At 43.6% G+C, this 16,464-nt stretch overlaps 1 protein-coding gene across 1 annotated transcript in view; it reads left to right on the forward strand.

Moving 5' to 3' along the window:
* The window catches only part of TBCD (tubulin folding cofactor D), a 117,564-nt gene that overhangs the window by 98,439 nt on the left and 2,661 nt on the right, over nucleotides 1-16,464 (forward strand). The window contains 5 exon segments of the mRNA XM_027664101.1: nucleotides 6,465-6,586; nucleotides 7,480-7,557; nucleotides 13,032-13,121; nucleotides 14,056-14,143; nucleotides 15,359-15,468. Coding sequence (XP_027519902.1) covers nucleotides 6,465-6,586; nucleotides 7,480-7,557; nucleotides 13,032-13,121; nucleotides 14,056-14,143; nucleotides 15,359-15,468 — 488 coding nt within the window.

A 16,464-nucleotide genomic window follows, 5' to 3' on the forward strand; every position in this document is an offset into this window, starting at 1 on the left:
AGTTTTGCAGTCACTCTTTCATTCTTCTGGCACGAACAATCTCTTTATCACTGGCTTTGGCAGTCTGTTATGCTGCCAAATTCTTCCCAACTTCGTTATCATTTTAGTGTATCCTTCTGTCCTTATATTACAGCTTGCATTGGTAGTTTCAGAATTCTTGGTTTTGAGATATTTGGCTTCCAACGTTTTTGTGATTTGATGTAGCCAAAGATGTAAAATATAAGAAAACTGTTGGGGTAAGGACATGGTTCAGTGTGACACCACAGAAATATCAGACCAGTAACAGAATATTTTGGACTGTCAGTTGAATCTTTAACTCCCAGTGGTCCTGTAACAGGAGGAGGTTGTGAGTCAGCACCCCAGCAGTGGTTAAGAGTGTTTCTAATTAAGATTTCCATCTCAAATTAAGAGAGTTGGTAGAAAAGTGAAAAGTATTGGGAAACAGTTTTTGTGGAGAGGGAGCAGCTCCTGGTGGGTCGCAGGAAGAACGAGATAAAATCACTTTGAGCTTGTGGCTTCTCCTTCTCAGTCACAACAAGCCCAAATGATGGGTTTTTTGCCTGTTGTTGTGGGTTCTGCTCTTGGGATCAAGAGAAGTCCATAAGCCTTTGGGTCTGATGTAGCTGAGTATTTGTTGTCAGTGCAGTCTCATGTATTTAAACCAATTCTGAGCATTTTAATGTTTCTAAAATGGCAACTAATTATGTAGCAACGGCTATTTTAAAACTTTGGAAACATGTGTGTATTGGTTTGTGACAATAATTATGGGACAGACAATGTAACTCTTAACAGATTTCGTTAATGGCAAACATGCACATGAAATTCAGCTTTCAGTCAAACACAATTATGGGAGGCTCCACCAAAACCAAAGTTATTTGTGTAAGTATAAAAAAGGAGGAAAGTTGTGGGGAAACAGACATTCTGGCTGCTAACTGAGGTCAGGGTAAAATTATTCAACATTTTAACTTTTTTTCTTTTCTTTTTTTAAAGTCTTGGGTGCATTTGGTTTTGAAAAGTGGAAACAGTTTGGTTACTTGTAGCTCCCTTCCCTTGTTGCCACCAGCCAGTGTGCAAAGGGAAACCTTCAGCACTGTTTTCAGACTCTGATTTTTGAAATGTTAACTTTCTGTGACCCTGCAGTTTTCCTTAACGCTAAAGGCTCGTTCCGGTTAAAATATTCTCAAGGGCTTTGGCTTCAGAAAGAAGATGATCTAATTCTCTTTGGAGTCAGCTGGAAGTGCAAGGGAGGCTCCAAGTACAGGGTACCTACACTTGGGATTATAGATGTGTGGTGAATTACATTTAATATCTAAAATGTGATATAGAAGTTAAAATTGATGTGTTTTATAATAACTTGTGTTCAAACTACTCTGTCAAAGCCTGTAGCTGAATATCCAGGGACTGATTTAAAACATTAACAGCAAATTTTAAGAACTGTTCTCTATTAAATCCATATGATAGGAGCAGATTTTTAAAATCTCGGATGAAGGAAAAGGATTATTCAAATATGTGTTCTTGCAGTAACATGTTCTTGTGACTCTTCCCTCTCTTAAAAAAAATCTGTGCACATACTCACATGGACATGGAATTTGGGAAGTTAGAAGGTTCTTTTATATACTCTGAGATAATCTGAGTTCAAATGTCAGTTTGTCTTTCAGTCATCTCAGGGAATTAGCAGGAGAAAGGCTCTGTTGTAATTCCGTGATCAGTGGCTATTTTCCCCCAGTTAAAATTGCTCAGCAGTATATTTAGCAGGAGTAGTTCTTTGTTTGGCTTTTTAAAGAGATTTTTCTGGAATGAGCCGTGTGGGGTCTCTGAAGAGTTTTGGTGGAAGGATTGTTGCTGGAGCGTTGGAAGTAATCTGGAAAAACAGAAGATGTCATTCCCTGTGGGATTTGGCACTCTGCTCCATCGCCACGGTTCAAAGGGCACTTTCTCTGTGTAAAAGAATCTTCTAATTATCCATCTGGCCCACAGTGATGCATATTTCTTATGGCTGCATGAAACCCCCCTCAGTGAGTGGAGATCAGGACTGTACAATGCTGCTCTTTCTCCAGGGCTCAAACCCTGCAGTTGCAGGGGTCAGGATATGATTTGAGATATTTTTATTATTGAACTACACTACATTTAAAATTTTGTTGAAGCACAGAATGTCCTGTTATTCCCCTTCCCCCCATAAAGAATGAAAATTACATTTTAAAATGTTATAGAAACTGTAAGTAAAACCTTAAAAAAAAAAAAGGAAGCAACCTATTTTGAACATTAAGAAGTTCCTCCCAGTCCAGTACCAGGGCTGTGTTACTGTGTTAGGTCATACAAAGGAAAATGTTGGGACATTAGTAGATGATGCTCTAAAACATCTGGTTACTGGGACAAATTGTATGCAAATTAATGCATATTTGGTTTGAAGAAACAGGCCCTAAATCCTGTTTCTTTTGTTGACAGTTCTTGAGCAAAATACACTTGAGAATAATTCCTGGAATTCTTTCTTAAAGGGAAAAAATAGTGTGAATTATGATATTTATACTTCACACAAAGCATCCCTGGTTTGAGTCTCAGAGTTATTGGCCTCCAAAGTTTTGATTTATTGAAGGAGTATTGTAAGTAAAACAAGGGGGACATGGTTTCACTTGGGCTAGGGTTTAAATGATGCACAGTTTTTTTCTGCAGTTACTGTGAAAACAGCTACTGCCACTTCAGAGCTGTAAATGTGTCGGGATTAGAAATGATCCAAACCTGGGGTTATTTACTGAGCGTGACGTGGTTCCTGCTGCACGTTACAGGCCTGAGAAGGTCTTGCCCTGTGGAAATGCTGTTTGAAAACTGCAGGTTTTGGTACATCTGGTTGTGTCTGGGCTTTCCCAGGAGTTCCTCACTTGGCTTCCATTTGGGTGCGTTGGGGGCAGAGGCTGAATTTTGTGAGGATACCTGGGGCTCCCAGGACACTGGTTAGATGGGAGAGGGACACCATTGGGGTCTGTCCATCTGCTGAACATCTCCTATCCAGAATCTTCCTTTTTCATCATATTCCACTGGCTTTTTCATTAGGTCTGTCCAAGATAGTGCTGCAAAGCACAAACCAAAGCCCGTGTGTACACTGGGCATCTTAATCACTGGTGGGTAGCAGGGATTTTGTGTGTTCTGTTACAAACTGGGATTTTGGATGCTGTTTTATAAACTGGATGCCTAAGCTAATTTTTTTTTTGGCCATATCATTTCCACCTGCTGCCTCAAAACTGGTTTTAGAAGTATTGTGCTTCAGTTTTGCAACAAACTCGCTGGGAACAATTTCATGAAGGTTTGTGCCCAGAGCTACCCGTGCCTCTCCACTTACTGGAGCTACACTTCCTCATGCTTTCCCATGGTTCAGGAGATAAAATCCTTAGGACTTTATTTTATCATCAGATGAATGGTCCCTTTGAACACTTTGCTGTATCATGTATTGCCTGTCACTGCAGTATCTACTGTTGGTTTAAATGTTGGAGGAGTCGAGCCTTGGCAAACCCTGTTTTTACTGTTTCATAAGAGCAAGGTCATTCTCAGGCCTCCTCTCAGATTTGTATCCAAAGTTGTCCCAGTTCCAACCCATTAACCTCCTAATTTCCTCTCCCAGTCCTTGTGGAACCCCAGGGAAAGGTAAATGTCACACGTTTGATGTACTGTGAATTTGTGATCTGCATAGATGAGGAAGACATTTGGAAATGCTCTTCTCTGCAAATACTCAGGAGCAATTAAGGTTGTAGCTCAGATACTGAATCTGGGACAAAAGGAGTGTTCACCTGGGGGGTAAATCAGGGGATTTAACTTGTTCATGTCATGTTACCTTGTTATGTTGGAGCTTCTTCCAGTAGTTCCTGTGATCTATACTGACTGTTGGGAAAATGTCCCATTTTAAAATCTCCCAAGCAATTATGTGATGGCTTATCCATCCCATCCCATTATACTGTTTGATTCCTGGCTGTCTGCATCCTCCAGTGTTTCTGACATCCTGCTGCTCTGCCTTGGCTCTGCACAGCTCTGGAGCACCCTACCTGTAGCTGTGCTTGTTGCCCTTTTCTTTCATGCCTGTTCTTGCCTTTCCAGTCATTTGAATTGCAGGAAAAGCATTGAGTCATTCAGCTTCCTTCAAAGAATGGTGTGGGATCCCCGAGGTAGTTTAAGAGACAAAAGAAATTGGAGAGAAAATGACACCTTTTTAAGATCTTCTTCTGAGATGGGCTTGGACAGGCCCTTTCTTCTGCTTATCATTGATCTCTGCTCATGGAAGGTGCCAAGTCAAAATATTTCTCCTTTATTTTGGTTTAAAGGGCAATATATAATAATTAAACGGATTTTAAATTTTCAGGAAATCTTTCTTACAGTTCTGTATCCTGTAAAGACCTTTCAGTGTCAGGACCCAGTTTATACTGGGCACACAGGAACACACCAGCATTGCTTTTGGAGAGTGAAAGAACCACACTGGGGTCAGTTCAGTGTAGGTGAACATTGTACAAACTGTACAAATGTTTTAACAATTTCACTCTGATTTGACTGTCGTTTTGAAACTCAGAATAACTGAGTAATTTCTTTCAATTGCTTTCTAAAGAAATATTTGTGCTCCTGCTTTGCCCAGGAGGTTTCACTACAGAAAAAATTGTTAAGGTAGCAGGCTGCTGCTTCCCAGGATTGCTGGGCTGTGCTGTTTGCACGTAGGATAAAGCTTTGGGAAACTGGTTCAGAGTTTTGATTCAAGGCTAAAATGTTCTTGTTGTACTGATACACCCATAAACGTTACTGGTATGAAATTTAACTGAGAGAAAGTGTTTATATAGAGATTCCTCTCATTTGTTTTTGGGAACATGTTTGTGACATTTCTCATTCTCATCCAGTATTTTCTTTTCTTTTCTTGATGAAATGGTCAGTCCTCTGAGGGGCTGAATGAGCCATCAAAATGCTCTGTGTGAGCTTCAAAAAGAAAATCTCTCCTGACTGCACAGGCAGACTTACACTGCTTACAGCCCCCTCTTGACCCAGCAGAAAATCATTTACACTAAAACTAAAAGAAGTTGGTATTGCAGAACTGATCCACCCCACCTGCCCTTCCCACAGCCCCCCCAACCACCACCCCCTTCCCCAAGAGACGTGACCAAGACCCAGCAGGATGGATAATCCTCACATCAGAGTCAGGAGGATCCAGGAATCTGATTATATTCATCCTTGATGAGATATTTTCCTTTGAGATAATTTCTGTAACAAAAAAACCCCAAACAACAAAACAAACAAACCCAACAAATTTTTCTTCTCATCCTCAAGGGAAGTAAATTATTTTTTAAAATTATTTTTATTTCTTAATAATTAATTTTAAAAGATGAGGCTGGAAACTAAAATTCCAACTTCTTCCAGAAGTGGAAACTCTCAGCATTAGTAGTGATGCTGATGGAGCCTGTTGCAGCCCTCTTCACTTGGTTCCAGGGTGCACTGTGAGCTGGGGGAGGGCACAGATCCCCCAGGAAAGGGGGGTCCCATAGAGACTGTGGCTGCTCCCCTCCCACACAGCAGGTCCTTGAGGGAACAGCTGGCCTGGTGAACATGGCAGCTCCTGGAGATCATGGAAACATGGAATGGTTTGGGTTGGAAGGGACATTAAAGCTCGTCCAGTCCCACCCCCTCCCATGAGCAGGGTCGACTTCCACTAGCCCAGGTTGCTCCAAGGCCTGTCCATCCTGGCCTTGGACACTTCCAGGGATCCAGAAGCAGCCACAGCTTCTCTGGGCAACCTGTGCCAGGGCCTCCCCACCCTCACAGCCAAGAATTCCTTCCCAATATCCCCTCTAAGCCACGGGGAGCTGTGGAGTGACACTGCAGCCTGTAATGAGTCACAGCTGGTAGAACCCCTTGGACTGTGCCCAGCTGAGCTCTGAGCATCAGCACTGACCCCTCCTCTGTCATCTTTCTAAGCTGGCTGATTAGCACAATAAAGTTAAACCAACAGTCATTATTTCTGAGTTGTTTTTAATTTTTAACCCGAGTTTAATGCTGGTTTGTGTGGCCAGCAGCTTGTCTGCATGGTTCAGTTCCATCAGCTGTTTAGTAAATATTACCTGGTGAACTCCTTGTGTGCTCTTTAACTTTGAGAATCATAACAGTGTTATTACTTGAAGTGAAGCAGGATAATTGTAGTGGTTTGGGGATGTTTTGTTTTGGGAGAAAAAAAATAAAAACCCTTTAATGTGGTCTTTTTTCCTGCAATGGCAAAACTTAAAAAGTTAAAAAGACCTCTTCCTTGAAAAAGGATTACTGAATGTAAAGTAGCCATAGTCCTGTTGGATATTGTGATTTATACATGTGGCTGCTGCTGGAATTGTGTTCCCAGTGCAGGGGTGCTCCTCAGTGGGCAGGGACAAGGCAGTCCTGCACAGCCGGTGTCTGTGTGTGTGGCAGTGGGGTTTTTCCCTGTCCTTCATTGGAGATTCCTTCTGTTCCAGCTCAGATACTCTGCCCAGAGCCTGTTCGACTACATGAAGAAAATCCAGGGTGATCCCAGTGCTCTGGAGAGTTTCTGTGAGACGCTGCTGAAGGTCTTTGAGGACAACCTGCGGAATGACCGGTAATGGATTTCCTTGGCTTTTTTCCCTTCAACAGCAGGTGTTGGAAGTCAGATGTGTGGCACATCAGTTTAAATCTGCCTGGATGGGGTGTGTCTAGCCATGTGCATTTGCTTTAGCACATCTGGTTTTTGGAACAGCACAACCTTTGGTAAAATATATAACCAAGGGGTGACGGTAAAGTATTTTGCATATTCAGGTTTTACAATCATAGAGGGGTTTGGGTTGAAAGGGACATTAAAGCTCATCTTGTTCCACCTCCTGCCATGGGCAGGGACACCTTCCACTAGCCCAGGTTGCTCCAAGCCCTGTCCAACCTGGCCTTGGACACTTGCAGGGATGGGGCAGCCACAGCTTCTCAGGGCAACCTGTGCCAGGGCCTCCCCACCCTCACAGGGAAGGATTTCTTCCTAACATCTAATCTAAACTTACCCTCTTTCAATTTGAAGCCATTCCCCCTTGTCCTAACGCTATTTCATTTGTATTTTGTTTCTTAACTGTTGAAATGAAAACATGGCTGTGGTTATTCCTGTTGGTTCATTTGGTGTTGTAACTTCTGACACAGTCTGTGGAATACATTGTTTATATTCTAGAAAATAGATTAATATTTTTCTGCTACTGTTAATTGTGTTTTCAGGACCCTGCAAGTGTAAAGCAGGAGTGTTGTTAATTAGATTTTTTCCTTTTGGCTGGGAGGGAGTGTCCCCTCAGCCAAGGAGGGTGGTTCAGCCAACACACACAAGTTCCCGAGCAACCCTCCTCTGTGTAAGTCAGGGTTCTAATTTAAATATGTGTAGGCACATAGGATGTTTCTTTCTTTCCTTCTGATTAAAAGTAGTATATATCTGTATGCCAGGGAATGTATTTACATTGTTGAATCATTTTCTTTCCTCAGGGTGTCTGTGCCTCTCCTGACAATGCTGGACCAGCTGCTGGCAAATGGCTGCTTCGACACATTCACTGAGCAAGAGAAGTAAGTTGCTGGATGTCTTTTTGGTTTATTTTCCACCGTCCAACAGGCCTCTTAAATCTTACCCCAGGTGCTGCTGAGTGTTCGTCTAGGTGTGGGTGCACAGGGCTCCAGGTGTGAGTGTATTTTGTAGTGTTTTCATTTTCCTGAAGTGGGACAGCTGAGACCCTTGAAAGGCTCTTGATAAAATCTGTGACTCTCACAGCAGTTACTGGTTCATTGTTTAACAACCAGGACATTAATCAAAGTCAGTTTACATGTTTTACATGGCATACTTGGACCAGTATCAGATCCATTCTTGCCTTCTCCAGCTTCCTAAATCCATGCCATTTTGGGTGCATTTCTTGCTGTACTGGGAGCCTTGAGCACTGGCAGTGTCCTGGTTTGATGCTGCAGAACACTGTGTGCCTACAGGCTATGGCTTCCCCAGTCCCACTGCCCTGGTTAATGTGAGTATCTCTGAAAAAGTTAATTAAGATTCTAATAGGAATAATAAAAAAGACATGTCTCAGCTCTTTCCCTCCCAAGTTCAGTCTTCTGGAAAGTATTTAGTTCAGGAATGGATAAGCATGAGTAAGATATTCCAATATGAAATCATATTTTTTTGCAGATGTTTCAGAAAAGAATTATTTTAATTTCAGTAATATTAAAATCTGTTCCACAAGCTCTCCCAGGCAGCATCTTGGCACATCTTTGCAGAATTGTACAATGTGGATCCTATGAGCACATATCCAGGATTGGGAATCTGTTGGTTCAAGAATTGCTCACAGCAGCTAAATTTGAAAAGCATTTATCATTCTTAAAGTTTTAATTGAGCCTACTCTTGTCTTGAAGTGTGGTTTTAGATAATCTTTCTTAAATTGCATTTGGCAGTCTCTGTTTGAATGGGAATTTAAAATGAGTCAAAGACAGATGGAATGAATATTACTTGTTCATTTTGTAATCATGCCAGGGATCTGGGGCTTCCACGCGGGCTCCAGGCTTCCCTGTTGGGAAAGGTGATAGATTATGGATGGAAATCCCAGGTAAAGTCTCCCACATCAGGGGTCACTAAACAAAAAACACATGGTGGCATTGCTGCCTTCACTGTGTGAGTGGCTCAGACTCAACCCTGTGGTGCCTTTGTGAGGCTTTGGGTAAAAGGCCTGAAATAAAATCCAGAGTGATTGGGAAGGAAAGATTTTGAAGCTGATCCTGAGGTATTTCTTCCAGTTTGATGATGAAACCAAAGAAGAAAATTAATAATGAAACAGCCAAGTGGATCATTCTCATGTCAAGGGAGTGAAGTGCTGGCCTGAACTTTTTGTCATAGAGAGTCCTGGAAGGGCAGAGCTCAGGAGAGTTTGGAGGCAGCTAAAAAAAATGGAGAGTTTACTTCCTACGTGTGACAGTTTTTTGGTCACACAGGTGCCTCCTGGAGCAGAGGTGACCATGAGTTACTGTGGATCCTTCACAGGGAGCCAGGTGAATGCTCAGGGCTCTGCTGTGCTCTCAGAGCCCCTGTGTGGATCAGCACATGGATGGATGAGCCCAAAATTGCATTAGGGCAACATGTGCATTTTGTTACTCTGGTGTATGTCCTTTGGGTGCAGTTAGGGATGGAAACACTGATCCTGGCTCTGAGAAATACAGCACAGAATGAGCCTGAAAATTGAGACACATCTCAGTGGCCTGAAAAAGCCACGTTGTGCCTGCAGTGTCAGGTAGTTTTCAGACAGAGTGTGACTGAAGTAAGAGGGCTGAGATACATGGTTGTCTTTTTCCTTGTGGTGTTTGTTTCCCATTCAATCTCCTTCCCTCATTTTTTACCACATTGGTCTGGCTACAGTTTTAGCAAGGGAATTGGGATCTAGGATGTCTGGCATCAGGATTATGCCTAAACCAGCAGCTTAACAGGCAACTGTCACGTTATTAAAAGGTATCTGCAAATGCATTTTGAAGTTTCAAATGGAAATTGTGCACTGTCCTGGAGCTTGGTTTTCTAATAAAACACCAGCAGTCCAGAGTGGGTAATATCCAGCAGTGCTTAATTTAACCAGGATTAGGAGCTGGATCAGTGTGATCCTTGAGAGGAGCTCAGTGCTCCAGTTAAAACCAGTTGCCACAGGGTGTCACTCCTGCCCTGCACAGGCAGAACCTGCCGGGCATTTTCCTGCCTCTTCACACCCTGCAGCTCATACAGTTTGGAATACAAAGCTGGGCATTTCTGGTGTAGTTTTTCAGCTGAATCTCAGTATTGGGGGAGCTCTGTGTACCTGGTGTGTGATCTCTGCAGGAGGACAAGTGAGCCCCTTTCTCCTTCTGTTTGGAATGCTCGTGCTTAAGTGAGGTGCATTTGCCATGTGGGGTTGTTGCTCTACCAGGGCCCTGCTGAACCTGCCAGCAGGGCTGGGAAGTGTGGGGTGAATACCTGTCCTGTAGGGTTGGAAATGAATCAGCTTTAGTGTCACTGGGGTCATCAAAAGGCTTTTTGAACCAGCTTCTCTGTTGTGCCTGGCTTAGTTTGAGCTATAGTGTGAAAAGAGCAGCTCTGCCTGTCGTTTTCCAGGCTGTTATTTCTTTCCTGTCTTAAGGTGACAAAAACCTGTGTGACCAGCACGAGAGGTTCCCCCTCCCTTCCCCTGGAGTGGTTTGTATCACTGCATGAGGAATGGCACTGGAGAACTGCAGCAGGTTCAAAGTGCCTTTCTCCCAGTCAGCCTGAGGTGGTTCCTCAGTCTGTTTTGCTGTGTGCTCACAGATTGGGCCAAAATAAGAAAGGTGTGTGGAGGAAAGTGGGGGGCAAACCATTGCTCCTGGCAGCAGGGCAGGTGTGAGCTGGACCAAAGTGTTGGTGATGCTGCAGCATCATTCACCTGCTGCTCCCCCTGCCCCGTGTGCCCTCCCAGCCCAACAGGGCTGCAGGTCTCAGCTGCAATGTCCTTCCTTCTCCTGGTCATAAACCCCAAACCTCCTGATCCCATCCCTCTGTACAATTTGTGGAGTTGCACCCATGACAGTGCAGGGAGTGTTCATGGATTAGGGACTGCTGGAGGCAAAGGGCACACCTTGAAACTCAGCTCTCAGAAATACTGCTCTGAACTCACAGTGGCTGCTCTTCCAGCACAGAGGTACCTGTCAGCTCACGCTTCTGGTGGGACAAGGACAGGGAGGACAAAGGACAGTGAGCTGAGGCTGCTGGCAAAGTTGGCACTGGTCATGACTCCTGTGGCTGCAGACTTCTGCTGCTCCAGGGGGTGAGTGATCACTAGAGGTGCTGAGGTTGCCCAGAGCCCAGATGGATTGTTGGCTTCTTAGGAGCACAAGTGAGATGGGTCTAATAACCAATGCCACACGAACAGAACAGCTTTGGAATGACAATTCAGGGTCTAATGCTTTCTGGAGTAGTTAGTGGCATTTCTCTTTCTCATTGAATGTAATTTACATATTCAACAGAAGCATTCAGGTATTCTCTCTGTATTTTTTCTGGTGATCTTGCAGTACTGTAAGGTGGTGTGTGATCTCCAGCTGGTGATTTCTATGTCTTATGTGCTCCTGTGGATTTTTTTGTAAGCAGTTCTACTGCTGTTGCATAACAAGCCATAAAGCAAAGATCTGGCAGTGGCTGGTGGCTGTTCCAGAGCCACCCTGAGTGGCACTGCTGAAACCCAGTTCACCTGGAGGAGGGAGAACCAGCACCTTTTGGCAGCACCACGTGTGCCCAATTTACATCAATGCAGAGTCTTCAGACTGATCCCTTTTCCCGAGACGCCGACGCTGTTCCTGCTGGCACAGTGCCCACACAGGAGAAGGAATTTTCTCAATTTCCTTTACAGAGGCCAAGCTATTTGAGTCATCTGAGATCACACATAGGTTAGGTTTGGTTATTGCAAATGTGGAACTGGCAGCTGACAGAAAGGAAAGTGCATCTGTTTTTAACACAAAATGCTGCTCGTGAGGTTCCGTGTGTTAAATTTATTCCAGATGCTCTTGTTCCAATTGGTCTCTTTGTTGCTCCACTTCCCAGTGATGTCCCTGTTGTTCAACTGGTTTAAATCTCACCTAATTCACTATATTGCCTGGTCTGTGCTGAGAGCCAGGCATGCACTGCAGGGATTGTAATTAGCTGTCTACACAAGGTCTTTGTGTAATTGGGGGTGGGAGGAGGAGGAATTGCACCAAGGTAAGACAGAACACACCTCAGCATTCAGGGAGCAGTTCCCTCACCCACCCAGACAAATCCATGCCTGTGGACACACAGACTCATTCATGGTCTGTCATTCTCACCACGTGTTGACACATTTTTTACCTTGGTTTGTTGTTCAGTTTTTTAACCAAATCACCATTGGCCAATTCATGCTGAGATTTTGTTAAGAATTTTTTTAAAGTACTTAAAACCCGCTAACTCTTGTCAGAAAACTCTATAGAACAAGGTACATTACCTTAACAAAACATCCTGGTACTCCTGGAAACATCTGGGTTTAAATGTTCTGCCTTTCAACAGGTAACAGTACCCAGCTCTCTTCAGGAGTTTTTATCCACAGCTTTGGACGTGGTAGCAGAAAATGAATGTTACTATTTTTGCTTTCTGCTTTCCATACACAATGCAGGGAGGTTTCTAAAATACACAGCCCAGGAGTAATTGTGCTCACTAGACAAATATGAAATAGTTTCTTCTTGCATCTATGGCACTTCAGCCTTGAGTGTAGCAAGTAAAAGATTAAATAATTTGAACTGAAATAAAAGCATTAGTCCCTCTTTCCTTGTTTTTAATAGATCCTTGGAATAACTAACAGTACTTGTGTTTGTACGAGCGTCTGGGAAAGAGCTGTGAGAATCACGTTTCCCAGACTGTGTGGAAAAAGAAAAGAATTTGCTAAATATATTTAAAGATGGCTCCATGGCTCGTCCACGTAATAGAACTGTGAGCCCTGTGTTTAATTACGTTGTCTGGAATCACTGAAGGAATTCGGCTCTGAAATGGTGCAGTAGTTAAGAACAACATTCATCCCCTTTTATGTGAAGTTTGGTTGGAGACCTCAGGGGATGACCAAGGCACCACAATGGTACACAGACTAAATAACTGTTATTTGGCTGTGGGATATTGTAATTCCTGACAGAGCATTGCAGATTGTACCACGCTGTGGTGTGAACACAAGCTGTGGTGAGCCAGTTATCCTGCATGGACTGGATCCCTCTGGCTAAAAGGAGTTCACTCCTGAGCACACAGGTAGTAGCAGTGTAAATAATTAATAGTAATTTCTTCCCTACCAGGTTAAAAATTGAAAGGTCCAGTAACATGATGGCCAAACTCCCCTTTGTCCTTACCAAAGGGCTCCCAAAGCAGGATGAGCTCCTGGGGAGGAAGCACCTTCTACCCCACAGTGTTTCTTTCCTTGCCTTGGAAAGTTAATTTGGCATCTTGACAGTCATTAAATTATCTTTGAAATTCTACTGAAACCTATTGCTCACCTTTTTTTTTTCTTTCCCATTTTCAGCCACCCCTTCCCAGTGAAGTTGTTCACCCTCTGTAAAGAAGAGATCAAAAGATCCAAAGACATCCGGAAGCTTCGCTCCAGCATAGGAGTGTGAGTCAATGGAATCAACCCTTCCTCACAGAAAGTGAGGGATATTTAAATCACCAGATGTAACAGCTGGGTCTAGTTCATGTGGAATTCAAATGAAAAATGCACATGAATACATGTGAGCAAAGGTTGTGAGAGTGTCATGTACTTCTGGGTGGCTGGGGTGAAATGTGATCTGATAAAGTGGAAACAACTTTTAAAATGTTGATACTCCTAAAGATGCAGGGAATCGTTTGCTTTTTGTTTGTAGAGAGCTTGACACAGTGCCAATGACAAATATATATGTAATTAATTGATTAGGTCTTGGATGTGCACTGAAAACATCTGCAAAATGAGTGTCTGGCTTTAGGGTAAAAGGCCTCACTCAGCTCAGGCAGCAGAGAGGGCAAAACCAAAATTTCCCAGTTGGGAAGGACAGTGCTGGGTAAGGAGAGGAGGGGAAAAGACAGAGCAGGTTCAGTGGCAGAAACTTGGCAAAATCATCCCATAACAGTGTCAAGCAATGACTTTATTGGCTGTCCTTTTATTTCTTTACTGGGAGCAGTTTCAGAGTGCAAGGCAGCCCAAAATGAGCCATAGCCCATCTCTGGTTTGTGTTTCCCCCTGACCTGCCCCCTCCATGCCCAGCCTTCCCTCTGCCCTCACTGTCCATGGCAGAACTTGCTTCACAGGTGGTTTTTAGCACAGATTTTGGTGCTGCTGGTCAAGTTTAACCCCACATTTGTACCTGGCACAGCCTGGGGCAACCCAGTCACCCATCAGCACCTCCCGTACTCACCCTCAGTGTTTGCTTTCCCACAGCACTGGGAGTTGGGATTTCCTGGGGGCAGCACAGCTCCTCATCCCTTCCTTTTTCCCAATATATCTTCATCCTGGTCCTCAAAATGTACCTGTGCATTTATAACACAAGATCTGGTCTTCTTCATTTGTTTTCTAGGTTTTGTGGCCTGATTCAATTCCAAGGAGACATGAGAGAGAAAGTTTTCTTTCAGCTGTTTCTCCTCCTTTGCCATCCCTTTCCTATAGTAAGTACTGAAGACTTTGTATATTATCCATTTATTCTTTAAACTACAAATAAAAACTAATGTAGAGTGCATTAAAGCAGCATTCTTTTTAACAGGTATTAATGTATAGAACAACAGGTTTTATTTCTCAAGTGTCCCTGCAGTGTCCCTGGCTGTGTCCCATGTGCTGCCCTTCCACCTCCAGGCCTTACTGGTTAAACTGGGAGCAAAGCAGGTGGCTCAGCCATTTCTTTCTGTTACAGAGCCCCCATCACAGGGAAGATCTGCTCATCATTTAGTGCTGAAAGCTCCAAACAGATAAATTACTGTTAGTTCTGTGATACTTCTGAGAGTAGCAACACAGGAGTAGCTGTGGTTGAAGGAAAAGAAATTTGTTCTGTGTATTATTTGCTCCATGAGGGGGCACAATGTAAGAAATGGGGAGAGATCATTTCAGTTTCACATTTTATGGGCATTTTACATCACAAAATGTGTTTTGTTTTTACAGATGGGGCAGTTTAATTTGGCACTTCTAGTCCGGAAATAACACTATAATTCCTTTGCCTTCCTTTGGTTACTATCAGGCTTTTGTCAAGAGAAAAAAATTTGGTTTTATTGGAATTTTACTGTCTTCCAGTTAGCATCTTTCTACCCATTGTGCTTCAGCAGCCAGCCTGGTCAGCTCTGTGTGTGCACCCAATGTCACTGCTGACCTGAGCTCTGGGAAAAGAACAGGCACATGAACTGCTTCACAACCCTGAGCAGGACAGGCTGATGCCAGGTGTCAGGCTGATGCCATCTCCCAGCAGTTTTCCCAAGAGTTTTGCTGATTGTTCCAATCTCCAGACTGAGAAGTGGGTTTTATGAGCCTGCAGCAAAAAAAGTTAGAGCCAGGCTTTGGCTCAGTGAGTCACTGCAAGGAATGTTCCAGTTGGGCCAGGCTCACATGTTTGAATTCAATCCCTGTGAGGGACAGAGCTGTGGCCTTCCAGATGGGAAATACTGAAGGGTTTAGGGAGAAACTGTAGGAATTCTTTGAGGTGCAGACATGGAATTCCCTGAGGTGCAAACATGAGGTCCCTTCCTTCTGCAAATCCCTGTCAGGGGCAGGAGTGGACTCAGTGGCCACTGTAACATGACAGCCAGTGTGAGGGACCAGTACCAGTGACAGCACTGGGCTCTTCCCTATGGATTGTGGATGCTTCCCTGACTCTGCCTGTGCCCCTTTCCCCACAGATCCGTAAGACCACGGCCAGCCAGGTGTACGAGATGCTGATAACCTACGGCGACGTGGTGGATCCTGCCATCATGGACGAGGTCATGGCCATCCTCAGTGACACCAACTGGTAAGTGCAGCTGTGCCAGACAGAAATAAGAGCTGAAATAATTTCTGAATGAACAGAAGTTTGATGGATGCCTTTGAAAGCTGGTGGGGAGGAAGCTGTAAGAAATGATTCCGTAGGTTCGTCTATTTAATGCATTTAAAAGCACTGCTGCAAGGAATTCCTCTGTTCTAAGGAACTATCTAATTCACTCTCCCACTGAAAATGGGATGTGTAAAATCACCACTAGTTAAAGCAAAATACCTATATTTTTCTAACAGCATAAAAAGGGAGGAAATCTTGGAAGTTTTCCATGAAACAGAGACTGGGCTGTGCAAACAGTCAAACTGCAACTGCACAGACAGTTTCTTGGCATTTATGGCAGGATTTGGGGAAAGGAAGGATCTCTGCAAGCTGGAAAACAACAGAATTAGCAGAACAGCTCAAATCTCCCATGAAATGTAATTACTCAACATGCTACAAGTGCTGTATTCAAGCAAACATTTGGAATTGGAACAGTTTAGATGTTTCCCAGGCACATGATGGCATGAATTAAACAACCACTTTATAGAATGTAACTCATCTTTTTACCTACCCTTACCTGCACCTTTGGCTTCTTCCAAGGGCAGGTGAAGAGGGTCCTGTTCTCCATGAGCACAATCCACTGGAACAGGACAGTGACTTTAGGGCAGGGACTGTGACAGGAGCAGGGAACCAGCATTTTGGCACTGGATTTTCCCTTTCTGCATATTTTAGCATTGAGCATTATCATCACCTGGGCAGATTGATAAAAGGCTGCAGGGCTTGGAGATCTGAGGGAACATGGATTTCTAAGGCACTATTTAGTTTATTACTTTTGCTGCCACGTTAAACATTTTCCCTTGTCCCAGACCTGGGCCATGGGGCTGCTGCCCCCCACAGCACAGTTGATACAAGAGAACAGACAGATATATTAAAAAAATATATAATTTATTTAGTCATTATATTAAATGGATTTTTGTCTCCACTGACATTTCATGG

This window comes from Corapipo altera, unplaced genomic scaffold (genome assembly GCF_003945725.1).
Source record: "Corapipo altera isolate COAL_440 unplaced genomic scaffold, ASM394572v1 122, whole genome shotgun sequence".
NCBI classification, from domain to species: Eukaryota; Metazoa; Chordata; class Aves; order Passeriformes; family Pipridae; genus Corapipo; species Corapipo altera.